The 25220-nt window shown below is 36.9% G+C and overlaps 1 protein-coding gene across 2 annotated transcripts in view; it reads right to left on the reverse strand.

Moving 5' to 3' along the window:
* Positions 1 to 25220, reverse strand: part of sfswap (splicing factor SWAP) — a 52114-nt gene that overhangs the window by 12678 nt on the left and 14216 nt on the right. For both annotated transcript variants that reach the window (XM_007565775.2, XM_007565784.2), the window contains exons 7-15: positions 24961 to 25099; positions 22976 to 23234; positions 22629 to 22781; positions 22409 to 22502; positions 17367 to 17433; positions 15469 to 15572; positions 15223 to 15352; positions 11190 to 11386; positions 2042 to 2394 (exon numbers count right to left, since the gene is read on the reverse strand). In XM_007565775.2, coding sequence (XP_007565837.1) covers positions 2042 to 2394; positions 11190 to 11386; positions 15223 to 15352; positions 15469 to 15572; positions 17367 to 17433; positions 22409 to 22502; positions 22629 to 22781; positions 22976 to 23234; positions 24961 to 25099 — 1496 coding nt within the window. The remainder of the gene's footprint in view (positions 1 to 2041; positions 2395 to 11189; positions 11387 to 15222; positions 15353 to 15468; positions 15573 to 17366; positions 17434 to 22408; positions 22503 to 22628; positions 22782 to 22975; positions 23235 to 24960; positions 25100 to 25220) is intronic.

Raw genomic sequence — 25220 nt, forward strand, 5'->3', positions numbered from 1 at the left:
AGCATTTAAGAAACACAGAATTAGCCTGAAACATTCAAGTCTAATTCAAGTCTAATAGCAAACAGATGGTATCCTGGAATCAGCAGGGATGCATTTAATGGTTTTTTTTTTATTATTAAAAAGATGAGTGGTGAAAAACCTTTCATATTTTAAATGATTGTTCTTTTTCGTAAACATTGCATCTAATATAGATGTTGCATAATATAAAACATGCTGGGGAAAAAAAAAAGGAAATATTAATCTAAGAGATTAGTTACCCTCTTCCGTTTCTTTGCACAAAGGGTGAAGCTAATTTCATTTTGTCCACTGGCTACCATGCACAGCTGTGTGATTTGTGCAAATATCCTTTGCAAACATCAATCAGTAAAGGAAGCACAAAAAGAAGAAATTGCAGTCCAATTTTAACAGCAGAGCCAAAACCAAACATCCAGAACATGACGCAAATGAGCAGAGTACTGACAACAGGGTCTTGTATTAAGATCTGACTTCAAATCCTGTCCGGGTCAGATCCTTATCAGCAAGCAAAAAGGAATTATGTATGGAGAAAAGAATAATTAAAAACGGTAAAAGACATTCCAAACTAAATGTGGGGATTAAAATTCTTTTTTTTTTTTTTTGTCTGCTTTGTCATTTTTTTCTTCTCTCATTTTAATTAAATTTTTAATCAAAAGCTTTACATTTCTGTGCAGAGTCTAAAGCTATTATACTGGACGGGGTAGGGGCTGGGGAGTAAGTAGTTATAAAATAGAGAATACACAAATTGATATTTATTTTGCAATCGAGCCTCATTTATAAAACAGTGTGTAGGATCAATACTACAAGTGAACTTTAGGAATAAAAAAATAAAAACAAAATGCAACCATCCTCTTTGCAGTGTGGAGTTGCCTTATATTCTACCATTTAAATATCCATAGAAATGCATCTTCTGGATGTATTTTAATTGTGTGATAAAATCCAAGCCTCATAATTGCTAATCTTGACATGGAATAGGAGCAACTAATGTCTTATTCCCTCTTGGTTCTTTCACACAAGGAGAGAGGCGGTAGGTGACCCTCAATATATATTTTTAGCATGTAAACCAAAGCATAATGTATCTTGAAAGGATGATCGACAAAAAGACTCATGTGGGATGCTTTGGTACACTTCCTTATCCTAAAATGAAAACAGTGGGATAACCTATGCAGCTCAGAAGAATGAGTGGTGAATAAGAGCTGTGTGAAAGGTAAAGGAAGAGTGTGACAGATATTATTAATGCACTATTAATCCTAAAAAAAAAAAAGTCTACTGACCCTCAATGCTATTTAATGGTTATTAAAAATGCTCCATCAAAACCATTGATAATTCCATTAATCAACATAGTTAACCAGTCTGAGATGAAAAGATTCCATCCTTCACACTTACTATCAGGGCATGATAAACCAGATGTCTCTGCATCCATCCAGCTGTTACACTGTGACACCGTAATACGCTGCACAATTTAGTGTCAGCAGCTACAGTCTAACAATTTGCTTTTGGCTTCAGGGGGCAGCGAACATGAAGAGGAGCTGGCTATGATGTAATGCAGGGAGAAAAATGATTTTGCGAGTCTGTTTTGGCTTCGGTCTCTCAGTAAAATCATGCTTGTGGAGAAGTATTCCCATCAGAAACACAAATATTACTGTTTAAGACATGAATTAAATATGGGCTTGTGTAAGATTTCCACAGCTTCAGTAGATTTAGACAACAACTGAAGGAATAACAAGCAAAACTATGCATTGTTAGTACAAACACAGTTAGCACTACTGAATGGGTTCCTTGTCTGAGCCTAATGATTAATATATTTTGAAGGCCAAGTTTGATTACAGACTTGATCAAATTCCAGTTTTACAGTATTAAATGTTTTTTTTTTTTTTTTTTTTAGAAATCAGTTTATAAATCTTTCAGAGGGCATTTTTCCATTTCTTCACAATTTTTATGCTATAAGTTAACAACGGTCTCAATACAACGATATTTATTACTTATCACAATAATTCCTCGGCCAATTTATCTGTGGGTTCTTTACCTGTGACCTCTTTTGTAGGCACTAGGAAGAGCGTGTCTGGTTTTTGACCTCGATCTTGATCTCCTCCTGTGCTTTTTCTTCTTTTTGTCTTTATCCCTCCCTTTGTCCCGATCCCTGTCTCTCGCTCTGTCTCTATCGCGATCTCTTTCTCGATCTCTGTCCCGATCTCTCTCCCGGTGTCTCCCTGGGCCTTTGGACGTGGCGTATGATGACGACGATGATGATGAGCCGGTTGGGAGCTCCTTGGAGCGGTTTGCTCCTTGGGACGATTTTTGATCCTGAGGATACGCGGGTGGCACGTTGTACAACTGAGGAGATCCAGAACCGGACAGAGCAGAGTAGGCTTCCTGCAGCTAAAGAGAAAGAGAAGAAACAACACCATTTTTTCCCCAATTAAACAATCTGAAGATAAAGAGAAAAGATTGGACAAATGATTGATCAGATTAGACATTCAGTCCCCTATATTGACGTTAGCGACAATGAATTCCCAAAACTCTGTACGTCAGTGAAAAATCAATACTGAGGCCAGTCTCCTTCAGGAAATGAAAGGCTGTGTGCTGATTAAGGATTTATTTATTCAATACTTCCATGTGTAGCCTTGTCAACATTACATATTAATGCAACGCATGCTGATCGCAGAATTTTGAATTGGTGAAACAACAAAACATTGCATTTATTTGATATTGGGGATGCAGCTTCAGTGGGGGAAAATAAGGACCTACTTTCTGTCGAGAGCGCAATTGTCTCATTGAGGTGGTTTTAATAAATAATCGCATCCCAGAAACTTATCAAAATTTATAATAAAATAAAAGAATCTTTGTGAAATATATATATTTTTTTTACCCAATCTTTTTTTTTTACCCAAATAATCTAGATGTGCAGTGAAGCAGATTTGTTTTAAGTGGGTATCATTATAACATAGCATACCGACTGAAAGAGACGTGGGTTCCTAAATGCTGAATCAGAGACACATACGATTTTGGGGAGTTATTATTCAGAAGGGGGAAACATTGCTCAGCTGTTGAAAAGAGTGTGGGTGACATCACAGCCCCTCTGAGAATATCCACAGTTACAACTGTCAGTTGCAAATTGCAACTAATTACCCCGATGTGAGCCTGCCTGCACATTTTAGATTCATCTGCTGCTGGATTAAGGTTAGGGGAAAAAAAAAATGAAACTGTTTTTAGTTCATCTATGAAATAAACATGTCGCTGTCGGCATCGGAGTGCTTCAGAGGCAATACGTTTTTAATGTGTGTGTATTCCTACAGGGGGGCATGTTGACAAAAGCATCAAGATGGAATTTTACACAATAATGGATCAAATTATAAGGAAGTTGTTCTTATAACAACTATGAACAGTGAGTTTTACAGCATCCTCCACATTCCCTGGCAATCCTGGTAAAGATGCATTAAAAAGTCTCATTTTTTTTTTTTTTTTTTGAAGAATATTGTTACACAGGAAATTTTATTTAAAAACAAATCAGTATTAATTCATAATTTAATACATTTGAAGTGCATAAATTTTAAAAATGGATACCCTATATAGTAAAAGATCAATAAACAATTTAGAAAATATTACTCCTTTAGTCCAATAATTTTCAAAATGCATGAGGCATATGAATACTAGTCAAAGTATGCTGAGGTGTCACAAAATATTTATTTCGCATTACATTAAACTTGGGAGTAGAACTTTTTGTAATTATTTTTGATCATTTGAATATATGTTAAATACAAAAATGTGATAAAATTTTTCCCTTTCACAAGTAAAGTGAAAATGATAGTAAGCAAAAAACCTCCACATGCATCATCTAATGGACGTAACGGTGAAACATTTTCAGTGAATACATATTTCATTGCTGGTGGTGATTAACAACTTAACAGTCATACCAACTTCATATAGGGGAGCAATTTAAAAATTAATGAGTTACTTGGACATATTTGGAGGGCAGTTTCTAAGACCTTTGATTCAATGTCTGTGCATGAAAAAAATCGTTTTCCTTAAAAAAGATAGACAGAAATGACAGAAAAGCCTCACCACCAAAAAAGAAGTTGGCATGTTGAATGGGTCTAATAGTCGTTGTGCAGCCTTCATTGCCTCAAAGGTTTATTTTGGTTTTAATTTCTTAACACTGAGCTTTAAAGATCTTCTACCATTCTTACAATCGTGCTCCCCGTTTGTTGCAACAAAATAAATGTAGGATACATTTTTTATTTTTATAATAATCTCCAAGTTGTGCTACATTCCCCAAGAAAACACAATCAAGTATTGTAAATGATAATTTCCAAGACACTCATCAATTTAGAAATTTAAATTACAAACATGCTTCAGATACATTTAGTTATCAATGATTTTGGTACAAACTAATTTTGCTCAACATGGAGCTCCTAACCAACTAAATAAAAGCTTTTTTTTTTGTTAAAATTATAGAACTACAATAAAACATCAATTCATTTTAAAACATTAAATCTTTACCAAGAGTGACAAGAAGCCTAGAGGGCGCTGAACACTATATTTAAAACAGTAGCAGTTTTTCAACACAATAGAAACAGAGTGGATGTGTTTCTCCAATTCAGCCACCTCTTATGTGTGAACTTAAATTTGTAAGCAATAGGTGGAGCATACGGGGGGAAAAAGGTGAGCTGGGAATGATGAAAGAAGATGAAAGAAGGAGGCAAATTGGTAAAGGAGCTGGCAAGAGAGAAACAAAAACTCATCATAAGACAATAAATAGAGTGAGAAAAGGAGCAACATTTATTCCAATGCTCAATTTAAACATTATTTAGGTGTGTGATGTAGCACCAAAAAATAATGAAATGGTAGAAAGGGAGATGTGGTTAAAAAAAAAAATAAAAAAAATCATACCTGGCATCTTCATATGGAAAGATCAGATATGAGTTAGAAAACAAAAGACGAGCCTGGTCAGAAGGGATGAGAGGCTGTTGTATAAAAAAACTTATTTTTATTTTTTTTTAATATATTAAAAAGAGAACCATAAACAGTAATTATCTAAGTAGTAGGCAGTGGGCATCTTACTAATTAACAAGACATTATCAAAAGGATTCAGTGAGAAAGAGAGAAGCTGTTATCACACTGCATAATAATTAAGACCCCAACATGAGCTGAAAAGTTGTAAAATCTCTCACTGATAGCCAATTATAAAACTCAAGATCCTCTCCCTGTGTTCTATAATAAACATGAAATAAAATATAAAATCCCTGTAGAGTGGAATATTTAAAGATTATCACAAAACACTTTTACTTCAGAATATTATAAACAGCAGAAAAAAAAAAAAAAAAAAAAAAACCTGCCTGGGTCTGTGTAGCTCAGCCAGAGGGTTTGGTCTTCTCATGACACCTTACACTGCCTACTCCAATCATGTTGCATATTCAACACAATAAACACTGTATGAAACATGCAGCGTTCGCATCAGTGGATCCAAGACGGCTGCTTCAACCAACTCTGCAAACACATGCTGCAATCCACTCACAGTAAGCCACAACGCTAACTGTGATATCCAAATGTTTCAAGATTCACCTCTTCGCCAAAACGAAGAAGCTTCGGTCACCTTTAAGCATTTCTGAATTCAGCTAGACCTGGCTCCAAACAGCGCTTCTACAAAACGAACAAATCGATACACAAGGCTGCAGTTTTTTTTTTGTTTTTTTTTTTCCCATCTGACTCCATCTTTGATTTTGAACAAGTCCTCTAATTAGGAGGATCTTGTAAGCATTAATGTACCTGTAGAAACATACACTCAGAATTAAAATGACTTCCCACTAGTGGGTTGGTTCTCCGCAAGTTCAATGTCTTTTTAACTTTATTGAATAAATTGGCACATTTCTAGATATTGTACTCCCTCTGCCAGATGCAGTAAAGGCAGACAAGGTGAACTTGAGCAACTCTGCGAAGGATTTTCTAAGTTTCCTTAGTCTCTAGACGTGTAAAGCTGATAGAAACATAGCAGAAGACTTGCTATATGTAAGCACAGAGAAAGGTGCTTGAGTCAAGGGTGCTGAACGCAACTGCACGTATCAACTTCTGTTACAAGTGAAACTTTTTTCAAACCATATAATCGCTTGTTCCACTTAATTATGCAACACCAAAAAAACAAAAACAACCCCATAAAATACATAAAAATTCTGATTGTGGAGTGCTAATGTAAAAAACGCTCTAGGGGCATGAATGCTTTTATGAAGTACTGCATCTATTTACTGATCGCTAAGCCCTTACACTAAATATTTATTGTACTCCTAGAGGATGAGTACACCCTGAGGGCCACTGCAGCAGCCGCAGACTAGAATGAGCGCGCTGCTGCAGCAGCGACAAGAGCCAACCTACGGCCACCTGGCCTTTTAGGCAGCAGGCCAGTTCTGCGTGCACCTGACGTGATAACAAGAGGATCCGACATCCAACATCCATCATACGAAAGTTCAATCTACACATCAAATGGCTGCTGTGTCTTATTTACACTATAAAGAACTCCTGTCTTTTAGTACGTTTTTGATATGACAAAAGCTTGAAAAGCCTCTATGAATCCTAAAAAAAAAATAAATATATAAAACGTATCTCATTTTGCTAAAGGAGAAAAGACAAACTCTAGTTAAATGAAAAAGCTTCTAGATTTAAGAGTCAGTTTTCATTACTATGAGTCACTCTAGCTGATTGGTTCACCACCTCCACACACTGTGCTCTGAGTATTTAATAACATTTACTACACCTGCCTTGCCACTGGAGAGGAAAATAGATAAACAGGTACCATCATAGTAAAAAAAAAAAAAGCTTTTTATAAGTGTAGAATACACAAGAAGTACAGACACCAAAATCATCTGAGGAAATAAAGGCAAAAAAAAAAAGAATACCATGAACTCTATGGATTATCTAGATCAATCAAAACGTTAGGACTAATTCTGCCCCCGCTCTGTTAGTAAAAAGTGTGCCTTTTTGAAGTAAAAGATGCAAGAATTCATTATCAGTGCCAGCAGCTGTAGGATGATAAACTTATTCAGCATACAAATGCAGCCTCTTCTCTTTTTAATGACTGAATGAAACCCCTGGAATAAAGCTGCCCACATGAAAAGTGTCTAAGCCGAGCCTGCCAGCTCATCATTATGTGCGCTACACTTCATCCTGCATGAAAAAAAAAAAAAAAAAAAAAAACTTTCAATGTGCAGTGGATGTCAATTGTGTCTTCTATGTGATACCATTTAGAGATGTTATACGCTAATGCGGGGTTGCATGTTAATAAGTGCCACTGCATCAAAAAAAAAAAAAAAAAAGGCAAGCAGAATCACTACAATGCTACTTAGATGTAGACAGAGTCAGGTGCACGAATGCCCTTTTTTTGAGGGTGTTTAATTCTCCATTTTTGAGCCACTCTTTTCCCACGGTGGACCAAAGATACATTCAAGAGTTTTAAAAGAAAAATTGGCTGCACAAGTTCTGTTTTATTGTAGGTTTCATGTACTGAAACTAGTGTGAAAATGATACATAGAGGGTCAAATGTAAACATAAACCGCATCAAATGTTTACAATCTGTCCTTTATTAGGCTGTAGAGAAATCACATGCTTTTTCTAGCCATGTTGAGAACGTGGCCCAGTTCTGCCTGAACATGTGACTATATTCTCATGAGAAATGTTGGAGCTTATATTGACTGACTGGTTCCTTGGCAGAGTGCAGACCACAACTTTTCAACAGGGTTCAGGTTGGAGCCATTCTAGGAGGATAATGTTTGTGAGTTATATCCAAAACTGCGATATTATTTTGGGAACTTTGTCCAGTTTTAATTGCAAACAGTTGATTCATTTCGGGGTAGTGCACAATTTTTTGAGCAGGCTCTTCTTTATTGGTGTTACCTTTCCATTTCATGGTGATGTCAAACTGGCTTCACTGCAGGCATCGCCTGTGGATCTTCCAGTTTAGTAACTGGATACGAGTTTCCATGTTGGTGAGGATGTAGTATATTTTCAAGACACCATGAAATTGCACAAGAGTTATGCACAAAGTGTCTTATCAAACCAAAAGTTGGATTAAATTTAAAAGGCATGAGGAATAACAATATAAATAGATATTAAAAAAGATAGAGACAGTTCTAGTCAGGATTGTGTTCCGACTTTTAGATTACAAAATGTGACAAGATGTTTTTTTTTTTTTTGCTCTGATAAAATTTGCCACTGTTCTTTCACAGCCCTCCTGTGGCAATGAATGTTTTTTTTTGTTTTGTTTTGTTTTTTTTCTCACTCCTGCTGCCAGCCTCATATTACAAACCCCTCAATTTCACCCCAATCAGTTTTATTGTTTATATCCAAAGCTATAAGAAAGCTCTGTCACAAAAGGGCTCTTCCCACACAAAGAGAGGGAATGAAACTGGCTAGTTTCAGATGTGGCTTCCTATGTAAATGTACAATGGGGAATGTCAGGACGGAGTGTTTAATGGGACGAGCCTTTTTGTCAGATTGAGATTTGGATGGACTATTGTACTATAAATTTAAATGTTTTTTTTAGGGTTATTGTATTGGGATGCACATCAACTAAAAATAAATCAATCTTTATTTCTAAAGATCTTTCCCAACAGAAAAGAATGTAGGACAAAGCGTTCAACATAAAGCAACAGAAACAAAAGGATAACTCCCGCCCAACTTACAGGCACATTCACACAAAGACTTCACATGACCACCCATAGACTTGCAAATGGCTATGACCACAAAGGAAGCCCAGTCTCGAGCATAATTGTCTATAATGAGGTAATATGGAGTTCTGATAAGATTACAGACTTGAAGAAAAGAAAGGGAAAGTAAAAAAAAGTGAAAATAATACAATGCAAGACATCTACATCTGATGACTTGGCTAAAAAAAATAGGTAAGACTAATATGTGAAATAAATTAAAATGAACAAAAGAATTGCAATTAACATCCAAGGAAAAATAATAAAAAGATAAAAAATGGATCAAAACTTTAATAATAAAATGTAAATACAAATAAAGAAAACATGAATTCTAAATGTTTATGCTTCCAACTACGCTGAATTTCTCCTTGTGGGACAATCTCTACTTTACTCATGAAGGGTGTGAAACAGTTGTATTCCCTTAGCTTGAGGGAAGCAGCTTCCTGAGGAGGAAGTTCAAATCATTTCATCAGAAGAAATTCTACAAACCAAAACAAAAGGAACATCCATATCTGTGTGTTTATGCACTAATGACCACAAGCTGATCACAGAGAGCTGCTTGAGCCGTGACTGATTTTAATTTCAGAGCAGACTCTCAGTCTGCCACACAGCTCTCCACTGTCTCATATCAGTGTGGAAGACACTGTTGTTTCAGAACAGCAACTGGGGAACAAGCCCAACTTTTATAGCTAGATGACATTATCGCTGATGGGGTTTTTTTTTTCCTTCTTCTTCTCATCATTAGTGAATAAAGGTGCCGGGGCTTTTCTTTGGCAGACAGTTGTATAATGTGTTCACGGTGTATTTTGAAAAGACGTGTGCGTTGCAATGAGTCTTACCCATGCAATGTGAACCGTCTATAAAGCTTACTATGTGAACAGTACTGATGTTCACATGGTACTTAGTACTAAGGTCCACCTAGTTCTTCGATAACCGCTATGACGTAGCAAAACACCTACTATAGTAGCTTTAATAGTATAAATTAGAAGGTGGAAAACAATATCAAAGGTGAGCTGCAATTTCTGCCAGAGAATGTATTAACTTTCTGCTTTGCTCCTCTGAATGAGTGAAAGATGGAATCATTAGCGTAAAAAAAAAGCCTTGCTCCATTAAATGGGACTTCAGCAGATGGACTTAAGGCATCTTAAGGCTATGAGTTCAGTTTTTGAAACAAATGTAAAGTAGAAAACAGTCTGAAAGATTTTGTCATCACTTCTCATTAAAATGAGAGTGACAAGTTAATGTTTACACAAGTATTGCTGTCTTGGATGTTATTCGAGGTTCCGTTTTGAAAATTGTGTTAGAAAAGACTTGTAAATTGTTATTAAGCTGACACTTTGATATGTTATTATCCAACATGAGTAAAAAGTGACATGCACAAGTGCAATGTCAAAATGATTAATGCCTGTCGCCTTGCAGAGTACGAGTGTGCATTCTGTGCTATAGTGGAAAAAAAAAATAGCAGATGATTTTCAAAAAAATTTGCTTTAATTGCCCACCTTCCCTTTTCAATATTTTTGACACCTGTTGTCACAGGTAAAGCTCTCTCCTGTAGAAAAGAGTTGCTTTACCAAACATTTATGACAACGAAAGCCTAAAAGGGGTCACAGTGATGGCTTGCACCAGCAGTGGTAAAAAGAAATAAAAGGAGACTCATCTTTTCAAAATCACAAAGATTCTCAATATGTCAATGTATAAAGTCTGTCTTTGAATTTAACACAGCAATTACATCACGCCTTCAAACATTGACATTCTATATGGTATATATGTTGTATTCCATATTTTGTGGATGATGTCTGTGACACGTCTCATGACAGAAAGCATTAGAGTACAGCAGCACTGCTTTGGAGAGGTTTAGCCACACACCAAGCTCCATTGTTGTCTTCAGGAATTTGAAAGCAAAGTAATTACTTTTAAGTCTGCACTCAAATAATTACGGTTTCCTTGATAACATTTCGTCTGTAAGCGGTTGGCAATGACCCAACTTTTAGGGACAATCTTTGTGAGACCAAGTTGAAGGTTATTCAAGGTATTTGAAGCACAGCAGAAGCAATAAAGACGAGATATGGTTAGTCACCAGGTAGACGTGTCAAGACACTTCAGGCAAAAAAGATACAAGGGAACTGGTCCCACGTGAATAAAACATGACACTGTCTCTCCCCACTTTTGAATCACTCTCCAAAATTGTTACTACATGCTTTGACGTCAAGCTACTTTGGTGCAAAAGGAAGTTGTGGGAAGAAAAAAGGGGGGAAAATAAGGGAGGGAGGAAGACTCAAGCATAAAACTCGGACAGTTTTTTGGGTGTTATGTGACACTCAAATATTCTCTATGCTTTTCAGCACGAAATACTTACAAAATTATTTCAACATAATTTACTTTTCAAGCACATCTTCTTAGAAATCATGTAAACTGTCAGTGAGTGTTTACTCTTTCCAAACTTATTCTGAGAAAAAGACCCATCACGAAGACCTGTGTTCTTACCTCTTGCTGTGTATACGACTCTAGCTCCGCTCTCTTGGCCTCAGGCTCTCCAGCGATTGGACCGCGGAGCGTCTGCAGGAAGAGCGCTGCCTTCCTTTTCCTCTCCGCCTGTAGCTGTTTCTCCTTGGACTCCTTAGATGCCTGGGCCAGCTTCTCCCTGGCTGCAGCTGCGAGGCGATCCTCCAGTTTCTGCTTGGCTGCAGGGAACAAGACGAACAGGGAAACACAGGAGAAATATTTGGAAGGTAGTCACTTTCCTATTATGTTTTGACCACTGAGACATTCAACTACAAAGTAGTTGAAAGTCTACCTAGTAGACATTCAAACAGGAAGTAGAAAATAGGAGCCTGTTTATAACAACAACAACTAAAAGAAAGAAGGGAAGAAAAATGAAAAAAAAAAACAAAAACATACTTAGACAAAATCAAAAGTGAAGCAACAAGAAGGAGAAAAAAAAAAAAGTACTTTTCCACATTTACTGACGCATTTACCCAAGGTAATCTCAGGGAATTTTCTGAGTTCACAACAGCTAAAGTTTGACAGAGAGGTTCTGCAAAAAATTGTAACACCCAAATGTATTTGTGTGGTACATAATGTCATGCATTCAAGGGTTTATACAGAAAAATTCAAAGTGGGATAGAAAATATGGTATGGGAGACAATACATGTTGGTAATAATGAAAATATAAACTATTTGGTAAATGAAAGAAGAAGGTGCAGTAAAAGTAAAAGGAGGTTGGGGTTAAAAAGGTAAAGAAGAACACCAAGGAATGATGAGGTGCTAAGAGACAAATGAAAACAAAGGAAGTCCAATGTAGACGCATAATATATAAGAAAATGCCAAAACCCCACTTTTTTAGGTTATGCAACCGCTGGGGATACAGGAATCTCTAAAGCGCTAAAAATAGGGCAGCTGCTGAGGCAAATCACATTTGAGTACAGTGAACAGCAGCCAGGATGAGTAGAATCCATCTGTACCCCAGACAATGACAACACAATATTGGCATTCATTCGTCTCGCTGATGTATTTTCAGAATCATCGTCAATTAGATGCATGAGAATATAAAAGCTGTGGAAAATGCGGCAACAATTTGGTATTTAATTATTATCCAATTCATTTTGGAGACTTTTGCAGCATGAAAATGCTGGAAAAGGATGGCAGATCTGATTCCAAGTACTGGATTAGAATCTCATTTTAGGTATTTTTTTAAATGATCAGCCTATGAGACGCAGATGACAAACGGTATGCCGGTTTTTAACAGCAGCCTACTGTTAGGCACACGGTTTGTAAAAACTGCAATACAGGCCATGCATTTAATTAGTAAACTGCTGTCTGTGGATGAAAGCATTAACAGACAAATTGTGAGTTTATAGTATTGAAGTCAGATATATGTTAAAAACTAAAACACTTAAATCAAGTCTAAGTACTGCAGAGCTCAATCTGTGGGGTCTATCAATGTTTATGGTCTTAAAAGGTTTTATATTGTTTTCTTTTTGACAAAATACATTTTTATCGTACTGAATTCAAATAAAAAAAAAATCACATTCTATGAAAAGGGGGAGAAGTGAACTGAAAAAAAAAAAATAGAAAATAAAAAGGTAATGAAAGTCATTCACTTTTGATGATACTTGGTTGGTTAATCATATAAGTCAAACTATATCACCATCAAAGTCTGTAACTGTTTAAAACCCTGGAATGTGAACTAAAATTAGAAATATCTGGTACGATTTACACATCGATAATCATTTCCAGCTGCCCACAATCAAAACAGCACATCTACTGGGAAATGTTTGCATCTCCAGTTTGTTTATCACAAACACCATTTAATGTGGGTGGCCTTTCTTCACGCCATCACCACAGATAAGTGTTTGCTGTCTGCTACTGATCGTTATGCTATCTGATCAAGTTAGGCCCACTGACTGACAGCCACATTGCTGCACAGCAGAAGCAATTCGGTCAGCTTTTTATTAGGCTGCTGCCGCCTCTTTCTCTGGCCGCCTGTCAATTTAAAAAAAACAAAAAAAAAACCCATTAGATTCTAAAACTGTTCCAGTGAACCTAAAGAAACCTGACAACCTCGTTGATGCTGAAAGTAGCACATTTGTCTTTAACCGTCCATCTGTCTTTTAAGGTTCAATTTAACGGCTGTGTTTCTAGTCAAAAGGTCATTATTATGATTTTGATCTAATCGGTAACTATAATAAAATGCAAAACATTTCTCTCTTTAAAGAAACAGGCTGTCTCAAGGGCGTTTGTTGAAACCACTTACAAGATGATTTCAATCAGGAAAATCTGATATGCATGGCAATAAAGATTCAGTACGCCATTCCGAATTCACCGCACTGAAAATGGTGACAGAGCACGAAGTCATGGGATACTGCTGAAGAGAGTTTATGTTGTTGGTTACTTGCCTTTTCATAATTTGAAAATTAGTATGATAATTGTGATGAAGAGTTCAAGGACAGCCGTCCCTGCACCTGTTCAGGTTTTATTAACTGCAGTGATAAAAGATGACCAACTAATTAAAGCCTGTAAAAGGTTATATTAGGCTGTAACGGCCCATGCTTGACTACAAGCTTGCTTAATAAATCAACTTCATGGAAATACTGAATTTCTACTCCATTGGCATCCGATGACAATGATCACGTGTGAAAATGACTTTGAAGTGGTGTCTTTATTTTCAGAATTTCATTTCAACAAGTGAAACAGCCTAGAGATTCATAATATATTTAACATGCTTAGGTAGAAATATCATCACTTGGAAAATGATAATGAAAGTTAGAATTATTTTCTGATATTCTTAGAAAACTTGAATATTACTAAGAACAACTGAGAAACGTTACACCATGATCTACACAAGAGTGGGAAAGACTTCTCACTTCACAGTTGCCACCAATGAGTCATATTTCTTTTTTTCTTAACCAAGTCTGATTCAGACACAACAAACATGCTTTACCTAGAATAAGAAGAAAGAGGACTGGACAGTTGTTCAGTGTACCAATAAATTGGCTCAGATTTCTTTGATGTTGTGAGATCAGTGATTGGCTGATGCTTACATGAGAGAGCAGTCTTATCCACCAATCTTATCGACCTCTGCAAAGATCTAAAAATCAACCACCGTCTTCTTTTGCTCTGCTGTGAGTTGAGGGCTTCCTGACAGTCCTGCCCACCAGGTCACCTCTGCATGTGTGCAATTAACAGTAGTCACTGTGGCCAACTTATTGACTTTTAAGACAACAGAATCACTATTGGTCAAAATCAGTATTGGCATGTCAGGCTTTTTTAAAGATAACTGATCAGCCAGAAATCTGCAATCTGCAACCCCAGCCCAGTGGTCAACGATCTTGTTTTTAATTGAACATTAAATTTGCTTTCAGAAAGGAAGTTAAGGCATTAGAGTCACTGAGAGATGAGAGACACAAAATCAAAGGGTGAAGAGTATTGCAAGAATTTGAGGAGCTATGACATCTGCTGCTGTTGGGTTGTTGTGTTAACTCAAGACCAAAGTCAGCGCAGCTGTTTAACTGGAAGTGGAAATTTAAGAGAACCTTCATGCTTCCCTTTGCTGCCCATGTTTATAATGATGCTTATTTTATTTTCCAACAAGACCTGGCAGCTTTTCACAACTCCAAAAAGTACCAATATGTGACTTAATAACAATAGTATGCTGTGCTTGATTGTCCAAACAACAGGACTGACATAAACCACTCGGAGAATACAAGAACTTCCTTTACACCACAGGGGGATGGCTTCTGAGTCACACCACAACGATGCTGTCAGTCATGCAAAAGAAGCCCGGACCACAAATCCAGCCCCACAATAAATAATAGGACATAAATATGTGTTTTAGGTAAGTGCAAAATGTTTTCCTGCACCATAAAAGGTTAAAATGAGACATGTCAACATCTTGAAAGCGCTTATAAGATTATAGTTCGAGGTCAAGTCAGTCAACAGATTGTACCTGCGTTATAAGTAATGTGGATATAAAGCAGTGCTCAAGATTATCAGTTTAATTTGTTTTTTTTGTAATTACCTTGTTTTGCTTCCAGCTCTTCTAACGTTAGGACAGGTTTCTTCTCTTCAGATGTAATCACAGGAGGCGGCTCTTTTTCAACCATTATAGCTCCACTCATCACAGCATCAAGCCCCTCGTCTTCCAAAAACTACCAGTAAAACAAAAAACAAAAAAAACAATCACTGTCAGATTACTTTGATATTAAAAAACACAACATCTACACATGACTGTGGATGTTATATAAAAGACAAATTTAAAATCGACCTTGTCCTCATCTGAATCATCGTCCAGCCTCACTCTGTTCTTCTCCAGGGGAAGAAGGTCATTTTCCTTTGGCTTGATGGCAAAAGAGATGGGGGCAAAAGAGGCTGTGAAAGCACAAAGACAAAGGTTAAGTGATTTAAAAAAAGACCCAAGGAGGGTTCGAAAGAGGGCATACTTGATCATCCAGGTCTATTTTGGTTTCTTCAGTAAATTGGAACGAAGGAAAGTAAGGTTAAAAAAACTGAACACGAAAGAGATTAGGTGAAAGAGGAGGAGAGAAAGGAGGGCCAAATGACAGAAGGAGAAAAGGGAACTGGGACTTTTTTTTTAACAACACACAAAAAAAAAATAGCCAATCATAAACAGCCAGGAAAACAGGCAGTTGAAGCAGTAGGATGCAATGTATTTCTATTTCATTACCAAATAAATTTTCTCTAGCAGAGATGAAAGAAGACTGTGTGCCTTATTCCCTGAAGCAATATCCTTAATATAGGACCAAGATCCTTATAGTGAAGGGCTGTATATGTTACTTGGGCTCTTTTCTGTCTTGATATTAGTTTTCCCCAGCCCGGTCCATGATCAGTGGCATCCCAATAATCAGTCTGCATGAATGCCTCATTTCCATACAGAGCCTGTGCATGTTTATGGCTCCCGCCAGCACAGAGGTAAGCAGTCTAATCTTTGCATAGACATTTGTGGCCCGATATCATCAAATGAAATTGTCAATGTAAACACAACCACACTCATGGGTGCCTGTACAAAAGTGACAATATAAAGCTCATAGACAGACACACATTAAAGTAACTAAATGCTCAGGGGCAATTATGCACATGTTTGCTCAAGGACTTTCCATCTTATTTTAGAAGGACGGTAATAAAAAAAAAAAAAAAAAGAGCTCAACTGAAGTGCATAACATAAACTGTGTTGTGCAAATTTATTTCTTTGCACTTGTTTTTATTTCACCACACTGCGACTACAAATTTTAATACATTTAATTGGGATTTAGTGCGGTACACCAACTTGAAGTGCTGTATACTGTTGAAATAAAACAACAACAACAGATAATATTTACATTTCTTTTATATTTAGCTTTCCTTAGTCTAACTAGTGGAGAAAAGAATCCCTATGACGCTGTGCTGCCATCAATTACCAGAGTACTTGGCCAGTGTATGACTAATGTTGTGCGTTTTAGTCACTCCTTGGTTGCCATGGCAGGATTTTTCGGGGAATGAAGAAGCGCCCGTTGTGGATCACTTTGATGTTTCACATCGTGGAGCTGAAATTGCAGAACCAAAGGATGTGGCTCACAACATGCAGTATTCACCTACATGTTGGCATTGCCCTTAGGAGGAAATGCCACACACAGCACTAAGCTCCATTATCTGCATAATATTATCTACATCGGTTTGTGCTAATCAACATAATTCTCAGATCAGATGGACTAAGGAGGATAATATGACACTCTGTTCTAAACAGCTGCTCCAGATGTTTTTGTGCTATGTCAAACTGCTTTGGCATATTGTCCCTCACAGTTTCAGGGTTTTGAGTACCATCCTGAGATGGATGAGGGGCGTAATACTGGCAGACAACTTCAAAGCCCCATCTCCAAGCATGTCAGTTTATCAAGTGCATAGATCTGAGAAAGAAAAGACTCCTGAAAGAGGCTATTCACTTCCTTCTTCCCACTATTCTGCAAAGACCCGATAACTGATAGCTGAGAGTTAAGTTAAGTTAGTTAAGAGAATCTATTAAGATTCTCTTAACTAAGACAAATATCTCTGCAGCCCAAAAAGAACACATTAAAGTTTGTAGCTGCAAGAGGTCAAAATGTGGAAAAACCTTAGAGTACGAATACATTACAAGATGACGTATTCATGTGTTTTGCAATAATAAGTTACCTTTTGTGAGCTTGGAGTCATTAGCCGAGTCGTCTGATTGAAGCATATCTTCGTTTGTTGTCACACTCTAGATGAAAAGACAGCAAAAGACATAATTCAAATGAGATCAATTTAAATTGTTAAAATGCAGATCAGTAAAATGTAGGGCATCCATCAAAACTTATTGCTTTTTTTTTTTTTTTTCTGTGATGAATCCACAAAAAACAGGCAAAACTTTGACAAGAGGCAGATGGTGCTGAAAATGAGACTTCAGTAAAGCCTGAATATGTTCATTTGTTAAATAATGCAGGGTGAGATACGCACCAGCAGCGTGTGGAAAAAGTTAGTTAGGAAAGCTTTACAACACATACAAGTGTTTGCGACGCATCCGCCTTGTGCAGTACCACAAATGGATGACGCTGAAACGTTAGAAAGGATCATTTCTTTTCATTGGTACGCTAAAATTACAGCCATTTTATTTAATCATTGTAATTATCTACATAGAGGGGTGAATCTAAATTTGAGGTTAACATTTTGCAGCAGAGAAAAAAAAAGCTGATGTGGAAAAAACGAAAGGAGACTCCTAGGTAAATTCTCCGTTCGGCAACATTTCTGTAACAGAAGCTGGGCACCATTAAAGATATGCAATGTTTGGGAAAATGCAAAAGTAGGGTAAAGTTGGTCCACATAAAAGGAAATTTAAAAGTGCCATATTTTTATGTGAAATGGTGAAAGACAAGATAATCAACCAGATATTGCTCTAAAAACATTTGATAAAAGCTATACTCTCATTTTCATGTTGCAAGAACAAATAAGTATTTTATCACTCAGCAAAACATGACCTTGAAGGTGAAGGGAAACGTATGTTAGCACAGGGGTATGGTGTTTGTTGTTGTTCATCAGGATTTTGACCCGATGCTTTAAAGAAATTAATGTTTCATGCCAGCTACTTGGCAACTTTCCATGGGAGTGAGAACTGCAGCTTTACTTGGCCCGTGTATGACCCCAATGTTGTGCTTCTTCTGCCACTCTTTGGTTGGCATGGAAGGATGTTTGGGAGTCTTTGCCATTCCAACAGGTGATAAAAACCTAGTTCACCCATGACATGTAGTATAAATCCATCTGTAACGTCTAGATTATGCTTCAAGATTGTTTATTTTGCCATTCTGTCCTCCTCAGTTAATGAAACCACCAAACTAATTAGTGACAAACAGTTTCCACCCAGTGTGGATCTGGGAGTCAAATTCTGACTTATTGAAAGCTAGGTTTGACTCATTAGTGACATTTCTTTAATTTCCTGTTGTAGCATGTTCTGATAGGGAGATGCAATCAATAAAGCATTGTTTTTTTAAAAAATGAGAAACATGAAGGCTTGTAAAAATTATTTAAAAAAAAGATTAATTTAAAACATGTTGCGATTTCAACACTTGTCAAAAACCCAAAGGTTGATAAATGAGGTTGTAGCAGAATAATCGTTACATGTACAGTTTATATTAGTTGGTACTGTAATGTAGCAAACTAATGGCATCTCATTTTTAATAAATAACATGCTTATCAGAATAGTCATGTTTATATTCTGATCTTTCTTATAATGTCAAGGCTGCATTTTTCTTCCCATGACTCCCCCATTTATACACCTGCCTGCCTAATTATTAAAAGCTTTCCATTTTCTACTATAGAACCTAATACACTCAGCTTAAACATCTGGCCATGATATAATACGTGGGAAGAACTGATGGGACGAGGGGTGATGGAGGTCAAATGAAAGGGAAAGATGTAGCCTCATGAGATACATTTCAAAAGGTTTAAAGAACATTTGAGAGGAATACTGGGTTGTGAGTGATCTATGCTTTCAAAGTCGGTGAACAAAATCAGAATGACCCCAGAAGATGACCTCTTCAGAGAACTCAAATATCAAAGCTCAGAGTTGAATAAGTGGGAGGAAAGACAGATTAAAACATCCCAGGAAGACTTGATTGAAAAAATAAAGATTATCTCAAACAGATCAGAGGGTAACCTTTCACACCCGTTAGCTTTCTTTAGCTGCGAGGTCCTTGCCTTTTGTAAACTATAAGATAGAATATTGGTACTGACAGAAAGCAGAAATGTCTGCAACGAAACGGAAATATTCCACAGATCCTGACCACAAAATTGTTGAATTCAGAGTTTCGACACATTTTCTCATTCCTTATTAGCTTATGCTAAACTACAAACAACAACAAAAACTTTGCTGAGCCTTTACATCAGGGTAGCAATGAGAAATGCACAAAATAATTCTTGGACACACTTCACTGACAGGGGACATCACATTAAATCTACCACAGGCTGAGACTGTCTCAAATGCAATAACTACAAAGTCTTCAATGTTATTCTGAGAACAGAGTTGTGTGCAATAGTGTATTGAAGAAATGAAGAAACCAGATGTTGTACTCAGATTAACCAAACATGGAGAACCCTGTTTGAAACTGCCTAGTTTTATTTAATATAGGTCAAAGCACTTATTCATTTTAATAAGTGCTTTGACTTAATTGAAGTCAAAGCACACTTAATTAATGGGACAATTAAGTGACCCATTAAATGAACTCGAGCTTTTTGGGGGAATTACAACCAGGCAGACTGTGTAGGACTTCTTCAGGCGTTTAGAAGTCCAACTTATACACACAAACCAAGCTTACTTTTCTGAAGATGTAGAGAAAAAAGACTCCATTTGAGAAAGTCACATTTTTATAAACTAATTAAAACCTGAACATCCACTCTCCAATCACTTGAGAACTCCATCTACGTAGATATATTTCATGACAGATGAAAAAATAGTAGATACAACAGTTCATCTGTTGGAAAACTTGGTGGGGCGTGAGAAATTTTAAGAATAATTTGTGAATAATCCATAAAGGAAACAAGCTAAACGATAACAGCACAGAAGGTGAGTAACATCGACACCAGGTATAATTCACACGCATGTATTACATGTAGAAAATGTCATTTAAGATGCTGAATGCCAGATTTGTTCCTCGCACTCCTGATTCATGAGATCCATCTTAGTCAAGGAGTGCTTCAAATTGGCAGGTTGGCTTTGGAGTGGTTGCAGCTGCAGAATAAAATGGGACATTGTGCAGCTATCATTGCTCTGTTCAATGAAGAGGTTGGAGAGCATATAATTCACGTACATCGATGACCTCATAGGTACATCTTTTTTTTATTGCTTCTCCCTCTCGGACTGCACCTGTAACTACACTGACAAAATAGCGGTTGTCAACTTGACCAGGGATCTGAGCAATGGTCAACTCACTTGTTTGACCAAAACAAGAAACTTTGTGTTAAGAAATCATATTTGTCCTCGATGTTTCATTTCACATTTGTGATATGCAACGCATGTTTTGTCTCAATGCCGGAAAATATGAAGCGTATCTACACCGTCACCACCACAGCGGCTACAGGAATATAAGGTGATGAGTTTCAAGAGTTTTCACCAAAAACAGCTGCCACGATTTGGGAAACTAAATAAAACCACTTTGTACCAGTCGGGTCTACACTGATTAACTTTTCAGAGCTGGTCAGTAGAGGAAAACGTCACTTAGCAATTATATGTATGCTCCATTGTTCAGCCCCAGAGGTTCGCATTTTGCGATTGCAAAGCAGTTTTTTGTTTTTTTTTATTTATTTTATTTTTTTTATTTTGTTTCTGTTGCACGTCAGCAGCAGCAGTATGTGTGAACAGCAGAACGGCAGATGTGGAGAGAAACAAGAGAGCTGGCAAAGCAAAACGCACAACACCAAACATCAACACAGCTGATTCTGCAACTTGCTATTTTTAAGTTCTGTCAGTCTATGAAATACCAAAGGTGAAGACGAGGCTGCTTAGTGAGGAGGTTATTTTTGCACCAACAGTGTGTGCAGAAACATGTGAAAAGTGCCCAGGACTCAAGCAGATTCTGCCGGCTCGGTTATCGTAGTGGAAATACCTTCATCTTCAAGGTAGACGACTTTGCAGTGATTATCAATCTGTACTCAATGCAACTTTTGACCATATCCCTGGCAGATAATCTTTTCCATTCTCAGTATTTTTTTCTTTTCCTTATTTAAATATTATGGATCAGGAAGTCTCCAATTCCAGTATGTCAGATCCAAGAATATTTGGAACGTAAAGCAACTAATTTCAGGGTTGACCAAGTGCACTGAATGACACAACCTTTTCTCAATCTCAGAGGCCTACTGATATAAAAACTGCTCATATTAATAGTTCAGTTTTTTTTTTTGTTTTTTTTTTTGTTTTTTTTTCATTCAGATCTAGCAATAATTCCTCTTCCAGGATTGCTAAAGCTAAACCAATGGCTGAATATGAACATTGTGCTCCAGACAATAATGAGAATTACTTCTAAATACATGGAATTTAAAAAAATTAAGAGGTTACTTAAAGCTAACAGAGGCTGAATTTAACCTCATAGTTTTATAACATTTTTAAAGCAGCTGGATTCATCCAGCAGAAAAAAAAAAAAAAAGAGAGATGCTCTTTGCGTCAGCAGATGTAATTCGCATCGTTCTATGGAATGTGAAAATGTTCTGGTTGAACTGTCGAAACATGCCTTGACGTGATTATTTAACATCTGTCACATTTTTAGATGTTTACAAACTGAGTGCATCAACTACATGGGGATTCTCTGGTCTGCATTGGAAAAAACAGACCTGAACTTGCTCATTGCCAGCTTTGTAAAACTAATTTTATGTTAATCCAGAACATCCTTTGTATTCAAGATCAACAGGATCAACAGCTGACAATATTTATTCAGGTGTTAATGAATGTTTTGCATTGCAGTTGCTAAAAACAAACTGTCAATACTGTCATTATTAACTATTTTAGCTATGTAATATTTAATATTACATAGCTAAAGGTTCCCGACGAAGTAAGTGATTAACTAGCTTTATAAAAATCTGTCCTAAACATACAGACTAAAGACTCAAATAAAGACACAAACGGAATAAAAAATGTAAGGAAACCTTAATCCTCTTCTTTTAGACATTAGGTTAATATGTATATAAGAATCTTAAATAATATAGTATAATACCTCTGATAGGGCTTTTTCTTCTTTTAGCAAGAAGTAATTCTTCTTAAACTCATAATACGCGTTGTACTGATGCCAAGACTGCAGAAAATCAAACCTACAAAAGAAAGAAGCACAAGTTAACCTTAAGGATTATGAAGTAGTACTGGTGTTACATTTTTTTTTTTTTTTTTTTATTACAATCCGATTACACAACAGATTTGTGCTTCATAAAAACAATTACCGGGGATCGTTCTTAGCACGGACACTTGCTTCGAACTTCAGTCCGTTCCTCGCAACATACTCAGCCAGCTTGTCTATGACTGGCTGGATGTCGGGTGGCGGGGGAATGATGGCTGGCGGCGCCGGTGTGGAAACTGGAGCTTCAACTTTGGAGCTATATTGGGGGGGAAAATGTGGAAGTGCAAAGCAAGTCAGCAATGGGCAACACGGCAGATACACGCCAGTATGCACGTAAAAGGTTATTTTTACATACTAATTTGATAACGTATGTAAAATAAGAAAGCATTTCTCAATTCTATTCAAATGTTAGACAAAAAAAAAATCTATATATACTCATCAAGTTGATACCTGATTTCTGGTATGTTCACAGCAGCAGTAGCAGCAGCTGGGGTGGAAACCTGTGGGGGAGCTGCAGCTTGTGGTGCCACGGTGACGGTCACAGCAGGTGTTGAAGTGCTCTCACTGTGGGACGAAGGCTCAGAGGAAGCAGGGGCCGAAATGACAGCTGAAGTCATATTGTTGTAGTATGAATTTGCATCTACGCCAGGTGGAGGTGCAGCTAAGCAGTATGAGCCATCTGGAAGCATGTAATACCCGTAGTAGACAGCTGCAGACGAAAGAAGAAACTATTATAAATACAGTGTCTTTATTTAGATGTATTGGAGTAAACGGGGGGGGACTGAATGCAGGCACGCCAAACGTTTTATGTCAAATTAAGCATTTTACAAATCACTGTAATAACAGATCTTAGGAATAACCTAAATGCTCCATTTAAAGGACAAACAGCTCAGCTCATTCAATAGAGATGCTTTGATGAATACAACACACAGTTACGCTTTTGAACAGGAACAATACCGTGCAACTAATTTTCTTGTCCAAACAACCAAATAATAGCTTTAAGTGGAAAATAATTATCAGTTCTTGTTGAGATTGGCATCAATAATTTAAATATTTGCTTTAGGCTGTGATTTTGGGGTGTTTTTATGTCAGACGCTGATGTCACGATAATGGATGCATGATGAGCTTAAAACATTAATTTGACACTGTACGGAATCATTTCAGCCTCTTGAATTATGCAGGCTTTGCATTTTAACCTTGCTAAAGAGCATGGACCAGTCAAGGAAAAGTTACCCGCTGATGGAGATGGAAATGGAAATGTGCTATAAATAACACAAATGCCACTTTTGTTTTTTGGCTCATTTGCTGTGTTAAAATTACTTTTTCAAGGAAAGTTAAAATGAAAGACAGGGCAACACCAATGCCTCTTATAGTCCTTTCATTGATGATTCAAGTTAAGAGGACAAACAAACTCAAAGGTTTAAAAGGACATCAGTTTCCTGTAAATACAGATGAAACCAGATATTAAAAACAGCAACCCGTGCGATCCTACAACTCTATCAGAAGGAGGTAATAAAATTGCACATGTGTATAAAAAGGTCGCATTAGTCGTCAGAAGTTTTTTAATCTGAAAGATCTCTTATTGTTAAAAGAAAGGGTAAAAATGCAGGGACAGGGATAAAATAAATGGTCAAAGTAGAGACAGTGTGATATTAACACATTACTCACTGAGCTGGCTGATGTTAATGACACTATATTTTATAGTTAGGAAAATAAATAGTCAAAGCAGGGACTCCGATTTACAAACTTGTCATGCAGCACAAGATTAAGAGCTGATGTTTGTGAAAGGAGGTCTGAAGTGAATTGTAGATATCCATACATATATGGGAGTAGTGAATAGTATTTTAAAAAAAATACACCGATAAGGAAGGGTATGAGATTCTCATGGTGTGAAAACCTACAAAATGTAGCAGCATGATATATTCACAAATATTTAGTTGCTATTTAAACATTAGTGTCTTTAATATTTGTTATGAGAATACATAAACCCAAGACAAAAACATAGAGCATGCATCTATTTCATATCTTCTTGTGAGAAACTAAAAAGTGAAGTGCTTCACAGATGAGGGAGGGGCTGTGATGTGAGGTTTATTACACAAGCAAAGAAAAAATCTGGTCACACTTGTGCTTTTTCTGGCATCTTGCAAACCAGGTTTTAGAATACAGGAACAATCACTTAGCCACATTTGCTTTTAGCACGTCAGATTATACATTCAATTAATGTCAGCACCAGCACTGATGCAGGTAAACGAAAAAATAAAGGATTTTCGAAAAGATGTAAAATCTCACTACGAATACAATACTGCACAATGGACTATTTGGTCTCTTCAACGTTATCGCAAATGTAATTTTTACATATACATTTAGCTCTGACTTGACCAGCAGCCTGAGAGCTGCAATAGAAGTGATTCAGTTTTCTCTGTACGTGTACTCACGGTCAGCAGAGTACTGGACTGGTGGAGTGGGTGCAGGTTCCTCAGGAGCGGTGACTGCAGCTGCTGTGCCATTTCTTTCCTTTTGAGCTTTTAGTACAATTGCTGCCAGGGGATGATCTGGGTCCATAACCTTAAGAGGCTTCAGAACAACAAGACTATTAAGGAAAATTTAATATGCCATTTTAAGTACTTTATTTTTTTGTTCCATTTCCAAATTCAACACTTTTCCAGACTCAGTTAGATTTATGCATATTTGGACA

Source organism: Poecilia formosa, unplaced genomic scaffold (genome assembly GCF_000485575.1).
Source record: "Poecilia formosa unplaced genomic scaffold, Poecilia_formosa-5.1.2 Scaffold6, whole genome shotgun sequence".
Taxonomy (NCBI): domain Eukaryota; kingdom Metazoa; phylum Chordata; class Actinopteri; order Cyprinodontiformes; family Poeciliidae; genus Poecilia; species Poecilia formosa.